A 20,763-nucleotide genomic window follows, 5' to 3' on the forward strand; every position below is an offset into this window, starting at 1 on the left:
ACCTGCAAATATTGTTGAGTTTCATTTAAACAATGATTCATGTTTTCTGTCATTTTTACTTTCTCCTGCGGGCCAAATTGGATGCTCCAAAGGGCCGGATTTGGCCCCCGGGGTATGAGTTTGACATAATGTGCCATATCAGGTTGATAAATGGTAACTAAATCTATTAAAAAACAGGCATGAACTTCTATGTTTTAAATTCTAGTCGACTAAAATCTTAATGTCATTTAGTTCACTAAAACTGGACTGTAACTGAAATAGGCTAAATGACTAAATTTTCACAAATTTTAAGTTGCATTTTAGTCAAAAGACTATGACTAAAAAAAAAACAAATCTTATTTCAAAATCAACACTCGGGATATGTTAATATATCACCAGCCTTTGTTATTTTAGATTTGTAGAGGGCGACACCGCAATTACATGCATTTTACTATGCACATAAATCAAACTAACAGCCGCGCCTTGATATATGCCTGTAAATGCTAGATGTCAGTTGCAGAATCAGTCTTATTGTCTTCCCTGGATAAGGATAGAACCTCCTAAATTGTGGATGGTTGTATAGTGAACACCTTTTGTTTTGTGGATGCTGCTACTTTTCATCACAAGCAGATGGGCGTGCTCCGCTGTGGGGATTACAAGGCTTTTAGAAGCGGCTTGTGAGAATGTTACACTCAATTCCGATTTTTCTTCAAGCGTGTGTGCGTGTGTGTGCGTGTGTGTGTGTGTGTGTTTGAGTGATTTAGCTTCACTAAGTGGGAACACTGAGAAGTCAATCACTGCACATTCATGCTCACAGAAACAGATAACGCGTGTCTGTGAAGTGGGATAAAATTACTGGCAAAGCGGATGTTTCCTGTCAGTTGAAAGTGAATCATGAAATTGCCTTCTGCAAGTGCTAATTTCAAGGTTGTGCAGTGCAATCAATACCTCTAGCAACAAATTGGAACAGAACCATCCATGATGTGAAACCGTAGGTTCTATCTAATAAGAGGGGAGAGAAACCATTGTTTATTATCTTTAGTCGTACAAGTAAAGGCTAGCAACAACTGAAGCTTGCACAGATAACGTGCTCTCCAGACAAAGCCACTGCTTCCTGTAGAAGACACTGGAGTGTTGTGAGAAGTGCGTAGCAAATTCTTATAGAGCATAAAACACCACAAAGAGTGATCAGGGGGCAGTTCCAACCCACTATGTAATTCCTCTGATGCTTAATGTGACTGCTGACAGTGAGCTAAAACTTTACAAGCTCTTTGGTCTCTCTGTGTGCACTAATGGAAAGCCGTTTAAGCATGCATTTGATATCCGTGATATTGACCTACTCGTACTCCATTCTGGTTTACTAGTGTGAAAGTACACATTACAAGTGAAGTAAAAAATGCCACTAGTAAGCATTTTATGCTAATATGGGGGCGGCAAAGCAAATTTTGGCTAGCCTTTGGCTTACAAAAATATCATAATCAATTAGGGGCATAGGCGGCATTTGATATTCTCACTAAGGGGCAAAATTAAAAACAGAATTAAATATATAGACAGTCTCAAGATGGTCTATATATGCTACACACATTGTGGCACCAACCACAATGTGTGTAGCCTATACAATAACGCAAAAATGATTAGGAACAAAATTGATAATGTTGACAACAAAAATGTGCGTTGACGCGATGTTCAATGTTGTAAATTCATGATGAAATCAGGCCGGCGGCCGCTTTCTGCTTCATTTTTGCTGCAGTACCATACATTAACTGCTGGGCGCAGTGTTGTTTCACCATTTACATTGTGAAGAAGAATTAAGCAACAGAAGAACCAACCTAAAGTCTCAAAACTTTGGGACAATTTCACTGAAAACGTATACTACACATTTGAGGTAGAACTAACATCTGTGACATGAAACTAACAAAAATGTTTGAAGCAAAGCAGCAGAAAACTCTTTAATGAAAAAGAAAATCTCAATAACATTTTAACATGGCTTCACTTTAAGGAAGATGGTCACATGACTTGAGTGCCAAAATGAACTTTTTAAAAGAAAGACAAATGAATTCATATACATTTTGTACAATCACTATGTTTTATGACACTTAAAATATTTGTATATGATGTACATTTAATGAATTGTATTTTTCGAATGAATTTGGGAAAACTGTAGTGAAATATCTTGACCAAAATCAGTCTACTAGTATTACTAGTAAGATTTTTAATGTATTAATAGTACAAGTAAACAGAAATTTTGTTTTATGAGGAAATGTTTGGCTCAAGTAGACATTACTAATGAAGCAAAATCATTAACAAGGAGACCATTTCTTTTGTAACTAGTTGAGCTTTATGCTGCGTTCACACCGAATGTGTTTTCTGCGGCACCGGACGCATCTGCTGCATGGAACATTCCGCAGGTTTTGCAGAATCAAAAAATGTCCCCATTCGCTTCATATGCGCGTTTGAAGCAAAGCACCGCCCACCAGCGACACATCCAACTCGGTGAGTTTCACTGCCTGCTTAAGCGAGGAGCTGCGCTCCTTTTTCTCCTCTCATAAACATAAACCACCAGTGAAAAAAGTCAGCGTGATTAGCGGCTAATGCTATCCTAGCTCAGTGCCGACTTTCAAAGATGAAAACTACAGAGAACTTTTACCTGCTACTACTACCTCCTCACTGATTCTCCTCCACGCCAAATTCTTCCTAGCCCGGTCACGGATATAAACACCATGTCATACATCATCAACAAAGACTGATTGCTTTTGTCACGTGAAACAGTTGCAGGAGTTCAATATTTTCAACTCTTGCGAAGGTGCAAATATGACGAAAAATCGGGAGCGCGCTCGCACGGTATCCATTGACTTTCAGCATGTAATCTGGTCGCAGGAACATTTCATGATGCATCTGGTGTGAATGCAGCATTAGTGGTTGATATCGCTGATATTTAATTTATGCTCGAACAGCTTGCCATAGTGCACATTCTCCTTGAGCGTGCATTGGTTTTCTCTCCAGATAATACTCTTTAACATAATGCTTTGGACTTTCTAAATTGACCGTAGATCAATGCTGAGTAGCTAACTTGAAGATTTTTAAGGAAACATTGATCACAAATATACTCTAGCAGCAGATCCAAGTGAAAGATTAAAGCAGCAAAGATGCATAAAGCCCTTCACGTGTTGGCAGAATGGAAGGATGAATTAAACATAAAATGTTCTTTGTAGTATTTCATTCCAGCTCACACAAATCCAACACTTGTCATATCATTGCATAACAATACTAAAGGGCATATTTGTTTACCCAGTAAAAAAAACACTATTAAGAAATCCAAGCTGTGAAACATCATCATAAACTGTCAGAACTGTATGAAGCTCTGAAACTGCATTTTCTTTGTTTACACTAATTCAATTAACAACCCAAGATGCATTACTCCCCATTTATTAATCTGCAAGTGGTGCCTTTTTTTTGCAACTTTAAATATTCATTCTTATTAAATCTATCTCTTCATCTGAAAATATTTGACTGAAATAGTCATTATTGCAATGCCTTATGATTTGAAAACAAGAAATTCGATGTCTCTGACATTTTGCACTAAGAGACACGTAAATAAATGTGTTTGATACTCAACGGATTTTAAACAAAGACTTGTGCATCGGTGAAAAAACAAACCAGGACTTAGACTGACCAGGTGTAGCCATACTCCTCAAAGAAAAAAAAAAGAATTTTCTTTTAATGGTCCCTATCCCCAGTCTTGTTCTTTCACTGTGCCGATTGAACAGATTTGCAATCATTTCAACATGTCAGAGAAAATTTATGTCACAAAGGCCAATGGATGTAGACAGGGGTTTCAGCTCACCTCACAGAGTGACTCCACACTATACTCTGGAGGGTTTGCAATATTGTTCAGCTCTCACCTCAGGCCACATGTAATCTTCTCAGGAGATTACAACACTCCCCGTCCATCACTGAGAAATGCTCATGTGCCGTTTGCTGTGTAATAGAACTCAGGGCTCCATCACATCAATCTTCTACCCGCATTTTATTTCTGAATAAACTAAGGGAGCTTCGTTTATATGACTTATCAATAGAACAAACTTTTGTGATTCACAAAAAAACTGTGGATTGTATAATAAATAGATGTCACTTGTAGAGCACTTTACACTACATGAGTACTCTCAAAGCACTTTACACTGATGTCAAATGCATCCATTCACACACCATTGGTGATTGAGCCACTGCTTCCCTGCTCATTGATTACTTTATCTGTCAGTAAATACAGATGATCACTTTGCAAAAATGTAATTAGCAATTGATTTTTAACAATTGTACAAAATTTTCATTATAAAAAACATATCTAGACAAATCAATCTTTCCCATGAAAACCAGGTCTGTGACCCAGAACCAGTTCCAGTTACTGATTTAATCTGTGGTATCCTGTCTCAACCGACTGAATACTAAAGGATTCCTGTAGTGAAATTTAATTGCAAGCTCCATCAAAAGATCATATATAATGCTAGAGGTTTTGTTGTATTATTTTCCTTTCAGAGAAGACAGGAGTTAATTAAACCTGACATTTCATCAGAAGTGTTGGGAACGTTACTTTAAAAAAGTAATTAGTCATAGTTACTCACTACTTGATCAAAAAAGTAACTGAGTTAGTAATTTAATTACTCTATAATAAAAGTAACTCATTACCAAGGAAAGTAACTATTTGCGTTGTTAATAAAAAAAGTTGCTATATGTCAAAGAATTCAGATTTTTTAGATGCGTGTGTTGTGAGGTGCTTCATTAAATTTGAGTTGCTTACAACAGATGTGGACAAAGTCTTCTCTTCTGGATATTATGAACACTTCACATGCACGTTCTTGCCTTTTGACCATAATTAATTTAAAGTAGCGTTTGTATCTCCACCTTAAAAATGCCAACTTTTCATCAGACTGCTCCACGCTCACCATCTCTGCTGCTTCATCAAATCTGTAGTGGTTGTGTGTGTGTGTGTGTGTGTGTGTGTGTGTGTGTGTGTGTGTGTGTGTGTGTGTGTGTGTGTGTGTGTGTGTGTGTGTGTGTGTGTGTGTGTGTGCTGGCACAGTGTAAAAACACTGGCTCTGATTGGCTACCACGAAACATGACGCCGCCTTAGCCAATCTTAATCGCTCACCTTGTTTTTAACCCACCTCCTCACTACAGCTGAGTAAGAAGCCAGGGATGCTTTAGGATAACAGTTTATTCAATCGGTGCATGTAACGCACCGCATTTAACGTTCAGTAACGCTAATGGCATTGTAACGGCGTAAAAAGTAATTAGTTAGATTACCCCGTCACTGAAAAAAAACGCTGTTACCTAACTACGTTATTTTAAATGCCGTTATTCCAAACACTTCATCAGACACACTCACCGCCATGTTGTGCGTCAGAGTAGTATGAAGAGTTGTGACACAATCCGTGACGACTACATGATGATTTTGATCACTTCCGTGGAGATAGCATCGATTGCTAGCTTCAGTGGCTGATGGTTGCTAAGACAAAGTGGCTAAGATTGAATGTGAACTTTAGGCATTGAACGACCGGAACCATCATTGAGTTGGGTCATGGGATTTGCCACTACCACTGTGGGTGTTTGTGGCAAATCCTGTGACCTAACAATGGTGGTTTCAGTCTGTAAATCTTAAACATCATAATTTCTAAGGGATTGTACACTTTGGACTTATCTTACACCTCAGAATTATTTTTCTTTCTGAAAAAACCCTGAATCAATACGTTTATAAAAACTAGATTAAAACAAGACCACAAACCTCCACCAAGCGTCAAATATCCACTTTGCTTTGATTTGTTACCATGGTGGTTCCGGTCGTTCTGATAGCTGGTTGACATTTACTCGTAAAGTTCATCCACCTTGTTTTAGCTGCCATCGGCCATCGTCACCCACTGATGCTAGCGGTTTATAGTGGTTTCACAGATGCAACCAGAACCACTATGTAGTCGGGTCACAAATTGTGTTACAACTCCTCCTACGACTCTAAACCGCAACATGGCGGTGAGCATTTCTGACAAAATGGCAGGTTTATTTAACCCCAGGCTGCTTTAAAAGGACTTTTGAAGAAAATACCCAACAAAACCTCTAGTACCATAAATTATCTTTTGATAGAGCTTGCAATTGAAATTCATAAAGGAACCCTTTAAAAACAATGAACCAGAAACAATAATGGAGATGCTCGCGACATCCCAAATAGAAATCAGGCAGCATCACTCAACATGTATCCATGGAAATGCATGGATGCACCAACTTAGTGTTGGGAAACATCATCTGTATCTTGTGGCATGTTGCTCAGAGGCTTTTTGGCAATTTAAACATCAAACAGCTTTGTCACGAGCAATGTCTGTAAATGTATTGTCAGACAAAACCTCTGGCAAATGAAGGATGCACTACAGCTGGATTTATCTCCAGTGTGTCTGCATTGCCATATGTTCATCAACTTCAGAGGAAGCTAAGTATGGTATTCCGTTCTCATTTGCTCCGATTAGAATTTTTCATTTGATGTTTGGAAAATTTCAGGCATGTTTGACTTTAGGTGTTGACGTTTGTGAGATGCTTGTATCCTACCTATTAGATTTTTGCAGCCCGTGTCTGACTCATCACTCCCCTGACATCAGACATGGCCCTTTGAATGAGTTTGGGCATGATTATCATAAATGAATCACTGGCAGCTTTTATTGTGCCGTAGGATGTTTCTCTCCTCTTCCGAGTCGTTGCCTGTAGCTATATATCTGCCACCCAGCTGTGAGTTGCAGCTGTCACAGGCTTCAGAGAATGCACGATCCTTATGTTGTTGACTAAAACCTTAGAGTAAAAACATCCAGGGTGCACAGACGCACAACGGGAAGACTCATCTCTTAGATAATTATCATTGATACACAAAACAAAGGAGGAGAGAACACAAATGGTATATCTGTCTTGTTTGTTCCATCTGATTTCTACAAATGATGGAGTTTAGATTGCTGTTGTTCAGATCTTTAAATTATGGCCCTTTTATCATATTACCTACCTAGCCTCCTTGTACATTGGTATTTACAGACACAACACACAGTTATGAGATATTTTTTGAATGCCATTCACTCGGGAGGAAAAAGAGAAACTGAACGAGATCATTATGATTAAAGGCAGCAGTAACACACTGTTTTAAAATGACCAAATTGACAGATCTAATTCAAAGGTATATGCACTATAAAAAACATTCCTATGCAGGACACATATACTTTGCTATGGAGTTCAAACTTCGCAAACTGAGCAATGTTGCAGTAATCTTCATTAGCATTAGGGCGGGATAAACAATTATTTTTTAAACGATTAATCTAGCAGTTAATTTTTCGATTCATCAATTAATCCATTCATTCATTTTTCCAGTTCGATTCAATTCGAATTGATTATCGATTATCTCCCCATTAATTGACTGAAAGTTAATTATACATGGTAAATGGACCTGATTTATATAGCGCTCTATCCCTACACTGAACTAGTTCCAAAGCGCTTTACATATCAGCTCATTCACCCATTCAAACTCACATTCACACACCAGTGGAACAGAGCTGGCATGCAAGGCGCTAGTCGACAGACTGTGATCAAACCCCCAACCTCTTGATCAACCCCTCTACCACCTGAGCCACGGTCGCACATGTTGATTTACATATCTAAAATGAAAAAAAAAAAAAAAAAAAAAAAACGAATTCCTTAGCAAAATAAAGTTCCAGTAAGAATATAAAACATTCAATAAAAAATTAAAAGGCAGTGGGAGTGGCAGCCTGTCATTCTTCCTGAACCAACAGAATTTAAGATTTTTGTTGAAAACACATAGGCCTAGCTTACTGAAAAAGTACATCTTTTAATTCTTTATTCACATGAAAGCAACAACTAGAGAAAGTGCTTTTCCAACCAAAAATAAACTTTCATTTTACCTTAAAAATAGTGTGTGTGCGCGCGTGTGTAGGTGTGTCACGTGGATGCGCTGCCGTCCGGTGTTGCCCGGGATAAAGGACGAGGGAACAGCTACCTTCAACAAACGAGTGCGTGTCTTCACTGCCTTGCACTTTTGAAACTCGGAGGAGCCACTCGCGTTAGTTATTCTCTGGCACTGCCATCTTTGTTTGGTCGGACGACGCATCAGCATATTTTGCGTCGATGTATTTTTTTGCGTCAGCGTCAGTTGTCGCGGCCCTTATTAGCATGCATTAAGGTTATCTTGACACTAAAACAAGGCAAGGCAACTCTGTTCCATACACCTATACGCAAAGTTAGAAAACTATTCTACTGAGGTTACTGTTATTGAGTTGTTTTAATGGATACTTGTACTTTTTTTGAGTATATTTCCAAATCACTAATTTTACTTGTACTTAAGTACGTTTTTTAAAAAAGTAAAGTAATTTGTTACATTTCTACACCCAACCGTTACAGAGTATAATTATAATATTTTGTGACTTTGTGAAAATACAAAAAACAAAATGACTAGACAACAATCAAATGCATCACACCATAGCTGATTAAACGTAATGCACGGCACCAAAACAGCATTGAATGCTGGTTATTTTCGCAATTTTAAAGTCCATAAATGTAGTTATACTTATAGCCTGAGACGAGTTGTTTTTTTTTTTTTGTATTAACTTTAATTGAATTCTTATTTTATACAGATACCTTTGAGGAAAATAAATTAAGCTCAAATTGTGCGGGATTTGGTCGCTTCCTTTTTAAGTTTATACATGAGATGTTTACTGTATGTACCACATATAAACACATATAAACACATATAAACACGGGGGGTGAAAATAACTAGTACGATTGGATTGAGCTGCTTTTTACTTGTACTTGAGTATTTTATGTATGACTTACTTGTGCTTGAGTACAATTTCAATCAAGTAACAGTACTTGATTAGTACTTGATAAGGATATATCAGTACTCTTCACACCTCTGCTTAAACGTTTCATACACAAGGCATTACATGTGCTTTACATAACATCTCTTGCTATAAGGGCTTTATCAGTACTAATATATCGTCTTCACCATCTTCTCCTTTTGACAGATGTATATCCAGACCACAACGCTCACCATCTCTGTGAGCCTCAGTGCATCCGTGTCTCTGGGAATGCTTTACATGCCCAAGGTCTACGTGATTCTTTTCCATCCAGAGCAGAATGTACCAAAGCGAAAGCGCAGCCTGAAGGCCGTGGTCACCGCAGCAACCATGTCCAACAAATTCAACCCCAAAGGCAGCCTGAGACCCAATGGAGAGGCCAAGTCCGAACTTTGTGAAAGTCTGGAGACACAAGGTTGGTTTTCGTCCTGATGTTAAAATTCACACGAGAAAACAGAGAGAAGCACCTCATAAACTTTTTCTTTAAAGAAGTATAGGAAATACATTTAAAAAAAATTTGAAGTTTTGCCTCAGGGGTAAACATTAGCTTTAAAGCAAAAGGTTTTGACTTCGGAGGGGAAGAAGGGTTTTTATACTTAAGATGAACATCAATTTATGAAAGACTTAAGTCCCAGTAAAGTGCTTTGAACAATATTTCAGTATTGTGCTTTATGAAGACACTTTGACAATACTGCATTTATTTGTTTGTGTGTAGTTTTTGTTAGAAAACTATATCATCAGTCTATGTTCTGGTCATTGGATTTTCTGTTCATAAAATGATGTAAAAAAAAAAAAGAAAAATGAGTGGATATTTGACTTTCTTTTTAAATTTCAAAAGTTAAGATTGAAATTTATGGCATTTTTTTTTTTAAAATCAGGGTCAAGAAGGAATAAACAAAACATTGAAAAAAAAAAAGTTGATTTTTATTAACAGAAAACGAAACGTTAAAAGACAGAAACCATTTTCAAAGTAAAAGGACAAACTTCTACCTGTGATTTCCCTAGCCCAGGCTAAATTGTCTTTGGAACGCAATTCTGATAGGATTTTTGGAGATGCAAAACAAGGCTTGTCAACTGAAGAAACCTCTGCATGAATATCACACCAAAGTGAGTGTGGAATTGGTTTTTCTGCATTTATGGCATCTTCCCTGAGACACAGTCTTACGGTTTCGAAAAAAAGACTTACTGATCAATGTCCATCAACGTCTGTTTCACAGCAACACAGGTATCCTTTCTCTCACTATACACAGTGCTGTCTTTAAACACTCGCTTAGGCTCCGTCCACATGGAGACAAAACCAAAAACGCTTTCCCCTAAAACGGGTAATTATGTGTGCGTCCGCACGGAAAGGCGGATAATGCTGTATGAAACATTTGGGACCACTATGTGGCGCCGTAACGCTGCTACAGAAATGCACTAAAACAGGGAAGAAGACAGGATATCTCTCAAAGTTCTTGACAAATTTAAATGGAATTTGGTGAGCTGATAGCCAATGTCAAAAAGAAGAAGTAGTTTGATTTTGGGGATGATCCGGAAGGTACTGTAGACACAGTAGCTCTAAACTTGGGGGTGGTTTGCACTTGGTTTTTTTGGTTTTTAGAAAAATAAAAAGGAAATCAAAAGGTTTTTAAAGTTGTTTTTTTTTTTTTTTTTTTTTTTAATCCCTTTTTGACCCTTATGAAGAATAATGCCTGAAATTGAATTCTTGATTTTCACATTTTAAAATGAAGATTAAATAACCACTCGTTTGTTTTTTAAATATCCTTTTCTGAACTGAAATTGTAACAAACAAAACATACTTTCTTACCCCTAATGCTGGTCTAATACAATCCATATGTTTTAGTTTTACATTTCATATTTAGATATACTGTACATAAAACAAGGCAAAAGTTGATTTTAGTTCGTTTTCTTATTTGCCAGACCATTAATCTCACGGGGAATTTGTAAAACAGTGTCTGTCTGACAAGTTTCTCCTCCTACTGGGACAAAATCACCAAAACAAAAGTAGTTCAACACTCCAGAGTATTTCAATCACTACCAAAATACAGTGTCAGGCTGTGTTAGTGTCTGGACATGCTATAATCAATTCATCCACACCCACACATACTAAATACCTAAGTGCGGGTTTTATAAGGTGAACAATACACAATGAGGTATATCTGGAGTAGACGGCATACACCAACTATACCATGAATGCATTTCCTTCCTCTACTAGTGTTGATATGTCATCCAATTACAGAGCTCATCTCCTGGTGCTACTTCTCACCATGTGGTTGAACTGTGAATCTAACAACTGCTCTTTGTGCTCATGTGTCAGACTTTGTTGAGGGAGGTGAGCCCTGTGAGGGACTTTAGGCTCTCAGGTAACATGGATGGACACTGATTTGCCCTTTACTATCCCTTTCCCTCATTCATTCCTGTTCTTAATGCTCACCACGACACACATGCCTGCCTGCACCCAACAAAACCCATCCCCAGCTTCCCCCCCGCCGCTAGAATATAGCACATGAATGGTAAAGGACTACAACTCACTAATCAACCCTTGCCTGACAAGCATGGATTCGGTAGGCACAATTGGTTTGCGGATGTCATTAAATGGCCAAACCAAATGGACAAATTTGTTAATGTAAGATGACACCACTTTGTCTTTGAGTGAAAGAGACAAACCGCTACATGTCCTTTTAATTTCTTTCCCTGTTTACAGCATAAAGAATTATTTACAATAGGACAACAACATTAATAAACCTGAACACAAAAAAAAGACGGATAGGTCTGCCTGCTCTTTTTTTTTCTGGGCCATCTATTCTTGATTGTGGCCTTGCAGCACATAAATATTCAAATAGAGTTCATTTATCATCGCTTCTCTCGGAGGCGATCCTCTGGATGAAATGGCAAGAACCCCCCCCCCCCCCATTCAGATACATAAAACGGCGCTGACTAACACACTGAAGCATTTACCGTTCTACATTTCCCTCCTCTGGCACTTTTGCGTCAACGCTGGCTTTGAGCTCTGTTCTGATTGGATTCATCCCCTCTGACATGTTCAATCAGCCAACGCTGCTGTGGACGGATTGGCAGTGCGATTACCATCACCAAGCATGTTTGCTAAGGACAATTTTATTCAAGAAATGGCACGCATACACCAGACACACATACAGGAGCATGGTGGCACCCATGAGCCTAAGGCGCTGTGTGTTTCCATGACAGTCACATCTGACCGTTAGTCTGGGGGAGAGTGTATATTGTTCATATCGGTCGACCTCCCAGCTATCAATGCAACATGTTTTATTGGCAGGTGATAGAGCATAAAACACATGTAAAAGAATGATGAGAAGTGTTATGCAACATATATGATACCAAATCTGATTTTTGTTTCATGATATTTGACGACTAACACCCTGCAGCTGAAAATGTCACTGACTGCACTCACTGCTGCATGCCTTGCTTTATCACAGCTCTCTGCATGCATAAAGACAGATGCATTGGAATGGTAACAATTTCAAAAAGACTATTCGAGATATTCGAGACAATATTCCAGTGACTTTGTAACAAGGTTAAAATGCAAGTCTCCATCTCCAAGCAACAGCGTACCTTTTCAAGGCTGATGGTGTTTGAGTTCATAGAAACAAACACACCTGCAGTTCATACCAAGCTACACTTCATATACAACCCCAACTTTCACATTAACCAGCCCTTATTCTGAAAAATTAAAATGGTACAGAAGTACTTTAGTCTAGTTTTTAATAACAGAAATTGGTTAAAACTTGCAAATTAGAGTGGCCAAAAACAGACAAAGTGGTAAAAAGGGTTTAAAGTGAGCGACAATAATGGGTCAACATATGTGAAATTAGGTGATAAAAGTAGTGTGCAAAAAAGGCAAAAAGTGGAAGCAAAAAAAAGTAGCAAAGTAGCAAAAATGCATTAAAAGGCGCAAAAATATGGCAAAAACAGTAATGAAAATAGGTTAAAATACGGCAAGTTTGGTGTAGTTGCAGAAAAAGGGTAAAAATAAGCAAAAATGGGCTCAAATTGTTCAGAAAATATTCTGATATATATAGTTTCTTGAAAGCATCTGGCAAACCCCTTCCAGTATCTCGTGACCCCAAGATTGAGAACCCCTGCTATAGCATTCAGAGTGCAAACCTCCACCAAGCAGCAATCTGAAACCGTGATCATGATCATGGTACCATGATGATTCACACTTTAAAGACTTAGAAGAAAACACTATTAATAACGATACAATAGGACCTACATTTGTGCAATACGTTTTCAACACAGAAGAAACTATGTGGGGTAATTGAGAAAACAACCAAACATAATGAGTCCAATTTCTTAAAGATCGGTCAATATTGAGACTTAACATAATCCTGCTAACAGACAGACAAACAAATATTCCTCCCTGGCGGAGGTATTATGTTAAAAGAATGTAGGTACAAAGTGTACGTAGATAAAGGTACTGTATAGAAACAAGAGCACTCAGAGAGTGCAAACCTCCACCAAGCGACAAATATCAAGTTTGCCAGATATTCAAAGTTATCTGGATCAGTAATCCTGATCATGGTAACATGATCATTCACACTTTAAGAAGAAGAATTCATTATTAACGGTACAGTAGGACCCTCATTTTTTTGAAAAAGTGCAATAAAATGCGCAATATGTATTTGATCCAGAAGAAACTGTGTGGGTTAATTAAGGAACCAACCGAACGTAACTGAGTCAAATTTCTTAAAGATTGGTCAAATATGAGACTTTGGACACAATCCTGTTAACAGACAAACAATTATTCCTCCTTGGCATAGGTATTGCCTTAAAATAAGGTAGATAAAAAGTGTAAGTAACAAAGAAATGATTGTGAATTACACTATATTCCAATAACTGTCAGCTAAACAACTAATGTCAAGCTATTTTCTCCTATCTAATTTCTTCAGCTTTCCATGTGACCATTGTTATTTAAAACCAATGCAAACACATTCCTAAAGACACTTTTTGACAACGTCACTCTGTCGTAATAAGCCCTACATGTGCTTGCTTAATATTAATCAACAAAATGTAGTTTTCCATATGTCTGATTCCTCTACAGCCTGTTTAATCCTATTTTTCTCTCTTACTTTTCCCTTCATCAGTACTGGCCTCGAAGCAGACTTACATAAGCTACAGTAACCATGCCATCTAACCCTTGGATGAATCATGGAAGAGATTTGCCTGCCTGACAAGAAATTGGCTGATTCTGGAGATTATTAAGTATACACGGGAGAACTTTTAAAGCTGCTACAACAGAAAAGACCAGGGTGGAAAGATGGGAATTTGTCACTCAAAAGGATGTCGAGGTGTTCTTCAAGGTACATCGAGTGAAGGCTTGATTGCCAAATGTATGAGATTTTTAAGGCAGCTGCAGCTGGAACTTGGATGATGTGAAAAAGTTTTGACAGCTAATTTTCCTCTTCCCACCCTTTCTGGACGAGTGATGGGGAACATATCCAGATGAAAGCTGGAGTCTGAAGTATGGTGTATATGTACAGCATACAGTTTCTGTTCCCTCACAAGATGGTTTGTTTTCACAAAAACAGGAAAAATGCATTGTTTTTTTTGTTTTTTTTTTTATTTTGTCAAATGCAGTTATAAGAAGTATAAACTGTATTAAATGCATCAACTATTTTTGGGTACAGATGTTTTCACAGATGAAAGCTACAGTACTCAGACTGTACATGCCTTACCACAGCACACTCAGTATTCCTACTTAAACCAGACCACATCTGAAATGAAACAAAAAACAAAAAACAAAAAAAAAAAAAAACTTGAAAGCATAGGGTGAACCCAGTTCTTTCAAAAATGTTTCATGATATTGATGATGCTAAACATCATTTTTGGCAAACCTAGTGTACAGTCCCAGAGCATGCTTATGGGTGCATCACGTGTACTGTGCTGTGTTGTCAACGTCAATGGAATGCAACATTTGTCATGGTTGTCATTCACAGTGAAGAAGTCATTTTGAACCATTAGCTACTGGGTTGCCATCCGCCGACTGGAGAGTAATCAAACACAAACAGGGGCAAAAACACACAACACTGACTGCCACAGAAAAAGTGTTTCAGTGTACATCACAGTCTGCACACATTTGTCGATTCATTCGTCTCGGCTTTTTTTGAGCCCATGTTTGTAATGCAGTTTTCAAAGCCTTTGACAAACCACCAAGAAATTATCATTTGGGAGGAGAGAAAAAATAAGAAAAACACCATATTTATTCACTTTTTGTAATCACCAAGTCTACATGAGCAATACATGCTTTCAAGAGGCACAGATTTTCAGAATAAATGTGATTTTAGGAACTGACACCAGGGTTGATGTGAATTACATTTTTCATTTACAATTACAATTACAGTGACCAGCATTTTTCTAATTAAAATGATTTTTTTATCCTCAGAAAGTCAATTACAATTATGTTCTCAATTGCTAAAGTTCATTTACAATTAATCACAATTACGGCCATAAATAACCAAGTTAAAGTTAACCATAGCTTTCTTTTAGCATCTCTTATGATAACGGGTCCTAAATCAGCTGTAAAATATACTAAAAACAAATATTTATCATAATAATTCTTTCTCATCTATTGGTTACCTTGTTATGTTTTCTAATCAATGAAAATAAACATTTTAATATTTTTGGTTGGGGCATCTGAACGTCTTGTGTCGGTATACCCCTTTATTTATATATATATATATATATATTTTTTTTTTTAATGGTAAAATGTGGGGAAGCTTTAAATGAAACAATTGTTAGCTACATATGTATAGAACTGTACATAGAACTGTAACATGGTTCTCCCAGTTTAGGAAATTTTCATGGTAAACACAACTACAAAGTCAATAATCTGAACTCAATTACAATTTAATTATGATTACAACATAATTATTATTAATGATCAATTACACGATTACAATTGTAATTGACCCTAACCCTGGCTGACACATAGGGAAGCTACATACTCAGATTTAAATGAGAAAGTACTTACTGTATTTTTATTTATTTTTTTCTTTAAGTTCTTTTAAATGTGTTGCAGTGGAAGCCTCGTACAAATACCCTAGTAGGTATTCACAGAGCCATATCCCGTCATTTCACTGAGACAATGACAAATTGTTCTTCTCTTTTTAGGGTCAACAGTTCTGAAGTTGCCATAGAAGTGAATAATGAGAGATTTAATAGCATTTTTAATGCTTAATTAGATTTGCGTGACTATTCTGTACAACCGTCCATTGAGAAAAGGAGCTAATTACATCCAAAAAATAGATGAAATTAGGCGGAGGATTTGGTTTCTTTATTTAACAAGTAAACCCCGTATTATAATAAATATAAGCCGTGACTTCCAGCTACAGATAGGTCAGGTACGGAGACATTCAGGCAATTGGCATTCAATAGCTATTATGCAATGGTATGTGCAAATGTGTACAATAATTATCATGGATTTCAGTTTTTCCAGTTGGTGCCAAGTTAGAAAAGCACAATGAGATTAATTAGGCAAGTAGAGCTAGATAGCTTTGAACACAGTTTAATATAAATTATACATCCCAAAAGGCCAAGAAACAAAATATTACTTGCTATTCTGTTCAGTTCTTCATTTGCAATTGTAAAGTAAAACTTAACTGATCAATTCAATGCAAACTAAACAAGAGTATAGACAATATATAGAAAACCCTAAGTAAAACTAATCAACCAAAGCGCTGGCCGAGCAAAAACTAACAAAAGAAGCAAAGACACCTCAATCTAACCTTCCAATAGAAATAGGTTATTCTATTTTATCTACATCCCCATAAACAAACCTACGAAAGAAAAAAGCACAAATTCAGGAGAAAGAAACAAGTTTGGATGAACAACGGCCCGGCCCGTGGAACTTCTCCACGCTGAATAGCACATACCACATTCTCGAGAAATCAGTCAAATGACTGTTTCACCAAGTAAAACGAATCAAATTGTGCGATATTGAATTTCCTTTGAAACGATATATCACACAACAATGTTTTGATAAATTTAGAATAAATGAGAAAATTACTTTAATGGAAATTGGCGAAAAAAAAAGGGGGTGGGCTCCCAGTTTCCTAATCAAATTATGAAAGGCATAATCGTAATCTACGTTGAATAACCTTTGAAACTTTATATCACACGACTATGTTCTCATAAATTTGGAAATTACCGGAAATGGGGGGCAGGCCGCCGGGCCCCATTTAAAAAAAGGGCTCCTAGCGTCTCGTCATATTCATTCATACCAAACTGCATACTGATTTAACAAGAACTAACGGAGGAGTAGTCATTTGAAAAAATGGGGCCCATTACCCCATGACATGTACAGGGTAATGGGCCCCATTTATATATTTATATATATCCTTTTGGGACCCCTTGGGTCGAAAATCTGGGTCCGAGCATCGATGTGTACGCATTCCTAGATTGTACCTATAAAATTTCAGCCTGATCCGTTCACAAATAACAGAAGAGTAGCGATTTTAACTAGTGTACACAACAACAAGAAGAACAAAGTGAGTGGAGTTTTGAGACCGGTAGCCTGGCCTAAAAAGAAAGTTAAAAAAAAAAAACAACTGAAAATAAAATTTAAAAAAGCAATAGCTTGTGTTGAATTTCAACCTGGACGAGGAAGTGAGTGTGAGACAGGAAGTTGGGGTGATATTCAAAATATAAAGGCCATTTAATGACAATTAAAAAATGCAAAAACACATTGACCAAGAAAGCATTACAAAAAGATAATGTAATGAAACAAACCAAAAACGACTGACTGACTGAAACAATAGAAGCAGGAATGGGAGAGGTAGCAACACACAAAGACACACCTTAAATGGTGCAAGTAGGTAATGAGGAGATAAGGAACACCTGAGTGAAAACAAGAGCAAATACTTAATCTCCCTCCTACACATACTGACAAGACAACACCTTTGAGGAGAACAGTTTGACAAAAGTTTAACAGAGATGATGATAGTGTTTAAAAGATTGTAACATGTGTAACAGTAAAAGAACAGTGAAAAATGTATGAATCTATTTTTATTTTATAAGCTGAGTCCTGTGCCCTCATCGTGTTGATTTACGTTGGCCATTCATGCTGGTGTTTGCATTGAACAAGTATTTTGCATTTGTATTGTATTCAAACACAATTATGAAAACAGTTAATGTTTAATCTATAAAATGGTCTCATTAATTGTAATCTTCAGAGATGCTAAATTTTATGTATGTTGCATGTTCAAATTCATACGAGAAGACATAGCAACTGTTGGAGAAAAATGTTCAATTTCAGAGGGGGGGAAACAACAGCCAAGGTTGGAAAAAATACAACAATAACAATAAAATCAAATAAAAATCAATAAATCTCCCAGCATCAACAAGTCATGGAAAGGTGTTGCCACAAATGTTTTCTCATCATCTGATAAAGTATTGTTTGTGGGATTGTTTGTGTTTGTGAATATGATAATTTACTGCGTTACTGATGAAACCCCCCCCCACCCCCTATATTTTTCTAAAAACACTGGTGATACAATACAATTCTGTAAGTGCTGACTGAAGTTAAATGGCAAGTTAATGTATGTTATTAAAATGGATTGATTATGTCTGCTTTATGTACTGAATTATTTAAAAAAATAATAATTATTAAAAAAAAAAAGTTTAAGAGTTACAGTGCCTGGATATTTAAAAGTTATCTATAGAGAAAAGAAAAATGTGTAAAGCATGTTCATTTTTATACAAGATATTTCTAATAAAGGACTGTTTTGCTACTACTGTATTCTACTTCTTTGCCTCTTTTCAGATTCTGAAATTTGCATTAATTGCAAATCCAAAAGAGATATAGTATGGTGCAATGTTGTTATTTCCTTTTTGTTGGTCAATTGAGCATTATTTGATTGATTAAAGAGTTACAATTAAAATTAAATTGTATGGAAAAGTACAACTTCAGAATAACAAATTGATTCACATATTTCCATTGTGGTCCAAAAATGGAGTGAGAATGAAAATATTAACTAGAATATCTGCATTACCTGAAGAAAATACAAGTGAGGATGTAGGTGTTGGCCCAAGTTGCATTGCATTAGCTCAGCATTATATAGCGTTAGCGTAACATGAACATTTGCATTAACATTAAGCAGGCATTAGCATTAGTATAGCACTAACTAGCTTTAGCATTAACATTAACCTTAGTGTTAGCATTAACATTAACCTTAGTGTTAGCATTAACATTAACCTAGCAATAACATTAATAACCTTGCATTACCATGATCCTAGCATTAACATTTACTAGCAATAGCATTAACCTAGAATTAGCACAAACTTAGCATTAGCAATAGCATTAGCCTAATATTACAGTGAGGATGTCTCCTGCAGCAATGGTCAGGGCCAGGCAACTTTGGACAAAAACGGAAATGTTGCATCATAAGGCTAAGGCTTGAATTCAGTCTTTGTCACCATGAAACACCTCTATTGCACTGAGATAATTAGCAAATGGAAATGGCAACTGTAGCTTCACTAATTAACGCAGCTGTTAGCATTTAAAGGCTGATTTCAAAAGGCTGTCAAAAAGTCAGTTGACAAAAATAAAAAATAAAAAAATAAATCTAGACAACATGGAGATGATGGTAATCTGTTTTTACAATGATTTATTGGCTCCATAAGTAACCTGATGTTTAAAAATGCCATTTTTGCATTAACCCCAACTGTTCTCATGACACCAAATTTAAAACAAAAAATCTGTTTTAAACAAAATTCTGATATTTTCTAAATATCATCTACAATGACTTTTTTGTGTTTGCGTTGTTTTTTAAAGAATTTGCAAGTTAATATTTACAATACCATTTAGAGTAAAACATTTTGAGGCTCTATTTTTAATAAATGAAAAACAGTCTGAAGATGTGCTGTCGCAAGTTTTATGTAATTTGACAAAAAATATTGGGAGATTATAAGTTTAGCCATTTTTGAAAAAGAATAGAGCGATAGACTACATGATTTTCAATCGGTTTAAATCAGTGATGTGCAGTCAGTGTAGGCATGGTAGGCAGTGACTACCCAAGGGTGAGTTGATATTTTGATTATTTGTTTTAATTATAATATAATTATAAATTATTTATTTTTCAATTTCCGATAGCCTACAGTACCTATAAGTTTGAAAGTGTCAGCATTTTGTGCTTTTCACAGTGCATTAGTGAATTGATATCACGTGACCGCTGCTGCTACATTCTCTAGCTAAAAGTGGGAAAACACTACAGGAAGGATGTGCTAGAGATGATAAAGAAACTTTTTTTGAGGAAAAACGACAGCTTTTAAAAGATGGGAGACCAACACCTGAGCTATCAGAGCTTCATCAACGGTAAGGTTAGAAAATTGTTTGTATTTTCTACAGTGAATGGTACAAAAGGAAGGACTGGCTTTGTGGATGCGCTTCACTGAGGCTGTTCTGAGTTGTTGTTGTCATTTTCTCCGTGTTTCTGTGTTTCCAACACAAACAATGGATGTGCTGCCGTGTCATGAGAGATATCTTGTTGGGAGATTATGGAGGCCATATTGAATAGTTGTTTGTTTCTTTAATGGTGTTTTACGATGTTGATTTTGTCAGATGGCTAAATGCTTGTTCATGTGGATCTTGTTGAGTTTTTTTATTTCTTATTATGAATTTTATATTTTGATAAGCGCATTGAGATGACATGTAAATTGTCATTGGTGTTGACATTGGTGGTCTTGATTTGGAACGCTCTGCCTACCCAACCCTAGTGCTCACAGCACGTCAAGCACGAGGCTTGCATGACCACCACCTTTAGGGCTATTTGCCTGTTTTAGGCAATCTGAAATGAGATTGTATAAGTTTACAAAATGTGTTTGTTTTTTTTGTTTTTCGCACATGGGAAGTAGAAAAAGA

General features: G+C 36.7%; 1 protein-coding gene across 1 annotated transcript in view; it reads left to right on the forward strand.

Moving 5' to 3' along the window:
• The window catches only part of LOC114466962 (metabotropic glutamate receptor 4-like), a 181,784-nt gene extending 167,444 nt beyond the window's left edge, over positions 1 to 14,340 (forward strand). Inside the window, exons 9-10 of the mRNA XM_028452840.1 lie at positions 9,036 to 9,282; positions 13,991 to 14,340. Coding sequence (XP_028308641.1) covers positions 9,036 to 9,282; positions 13,991 to 14,040 — 297 coding nt within the window. The 3' untranslated portion in view covers positions 14,041 to 14,340. The remainder of the gene's footprint in view (positions 1 to 9,035; positions 9,283 to 13,990) is intronic.
• The last annotated feature ends 6,423 nt before the right edge of the window (positions 14,341 to 20,763 follow it).

This window comes from Gouania willdenowi, chromosome 7 (genome assembly GCF_900634775.1).
Source record: "Gouania willdenowi chromosome 7, fGouWil2.1, whole genome shotgun sequence".
In the NCBI taxonomy this organism is placed as follows: domain Eukaryota; kingdom Metazoa; phylum Chordata; class Actinopteri; order Blenniiformes; family Gobiesocidae; genus Gouania; species Gouania willdenowi.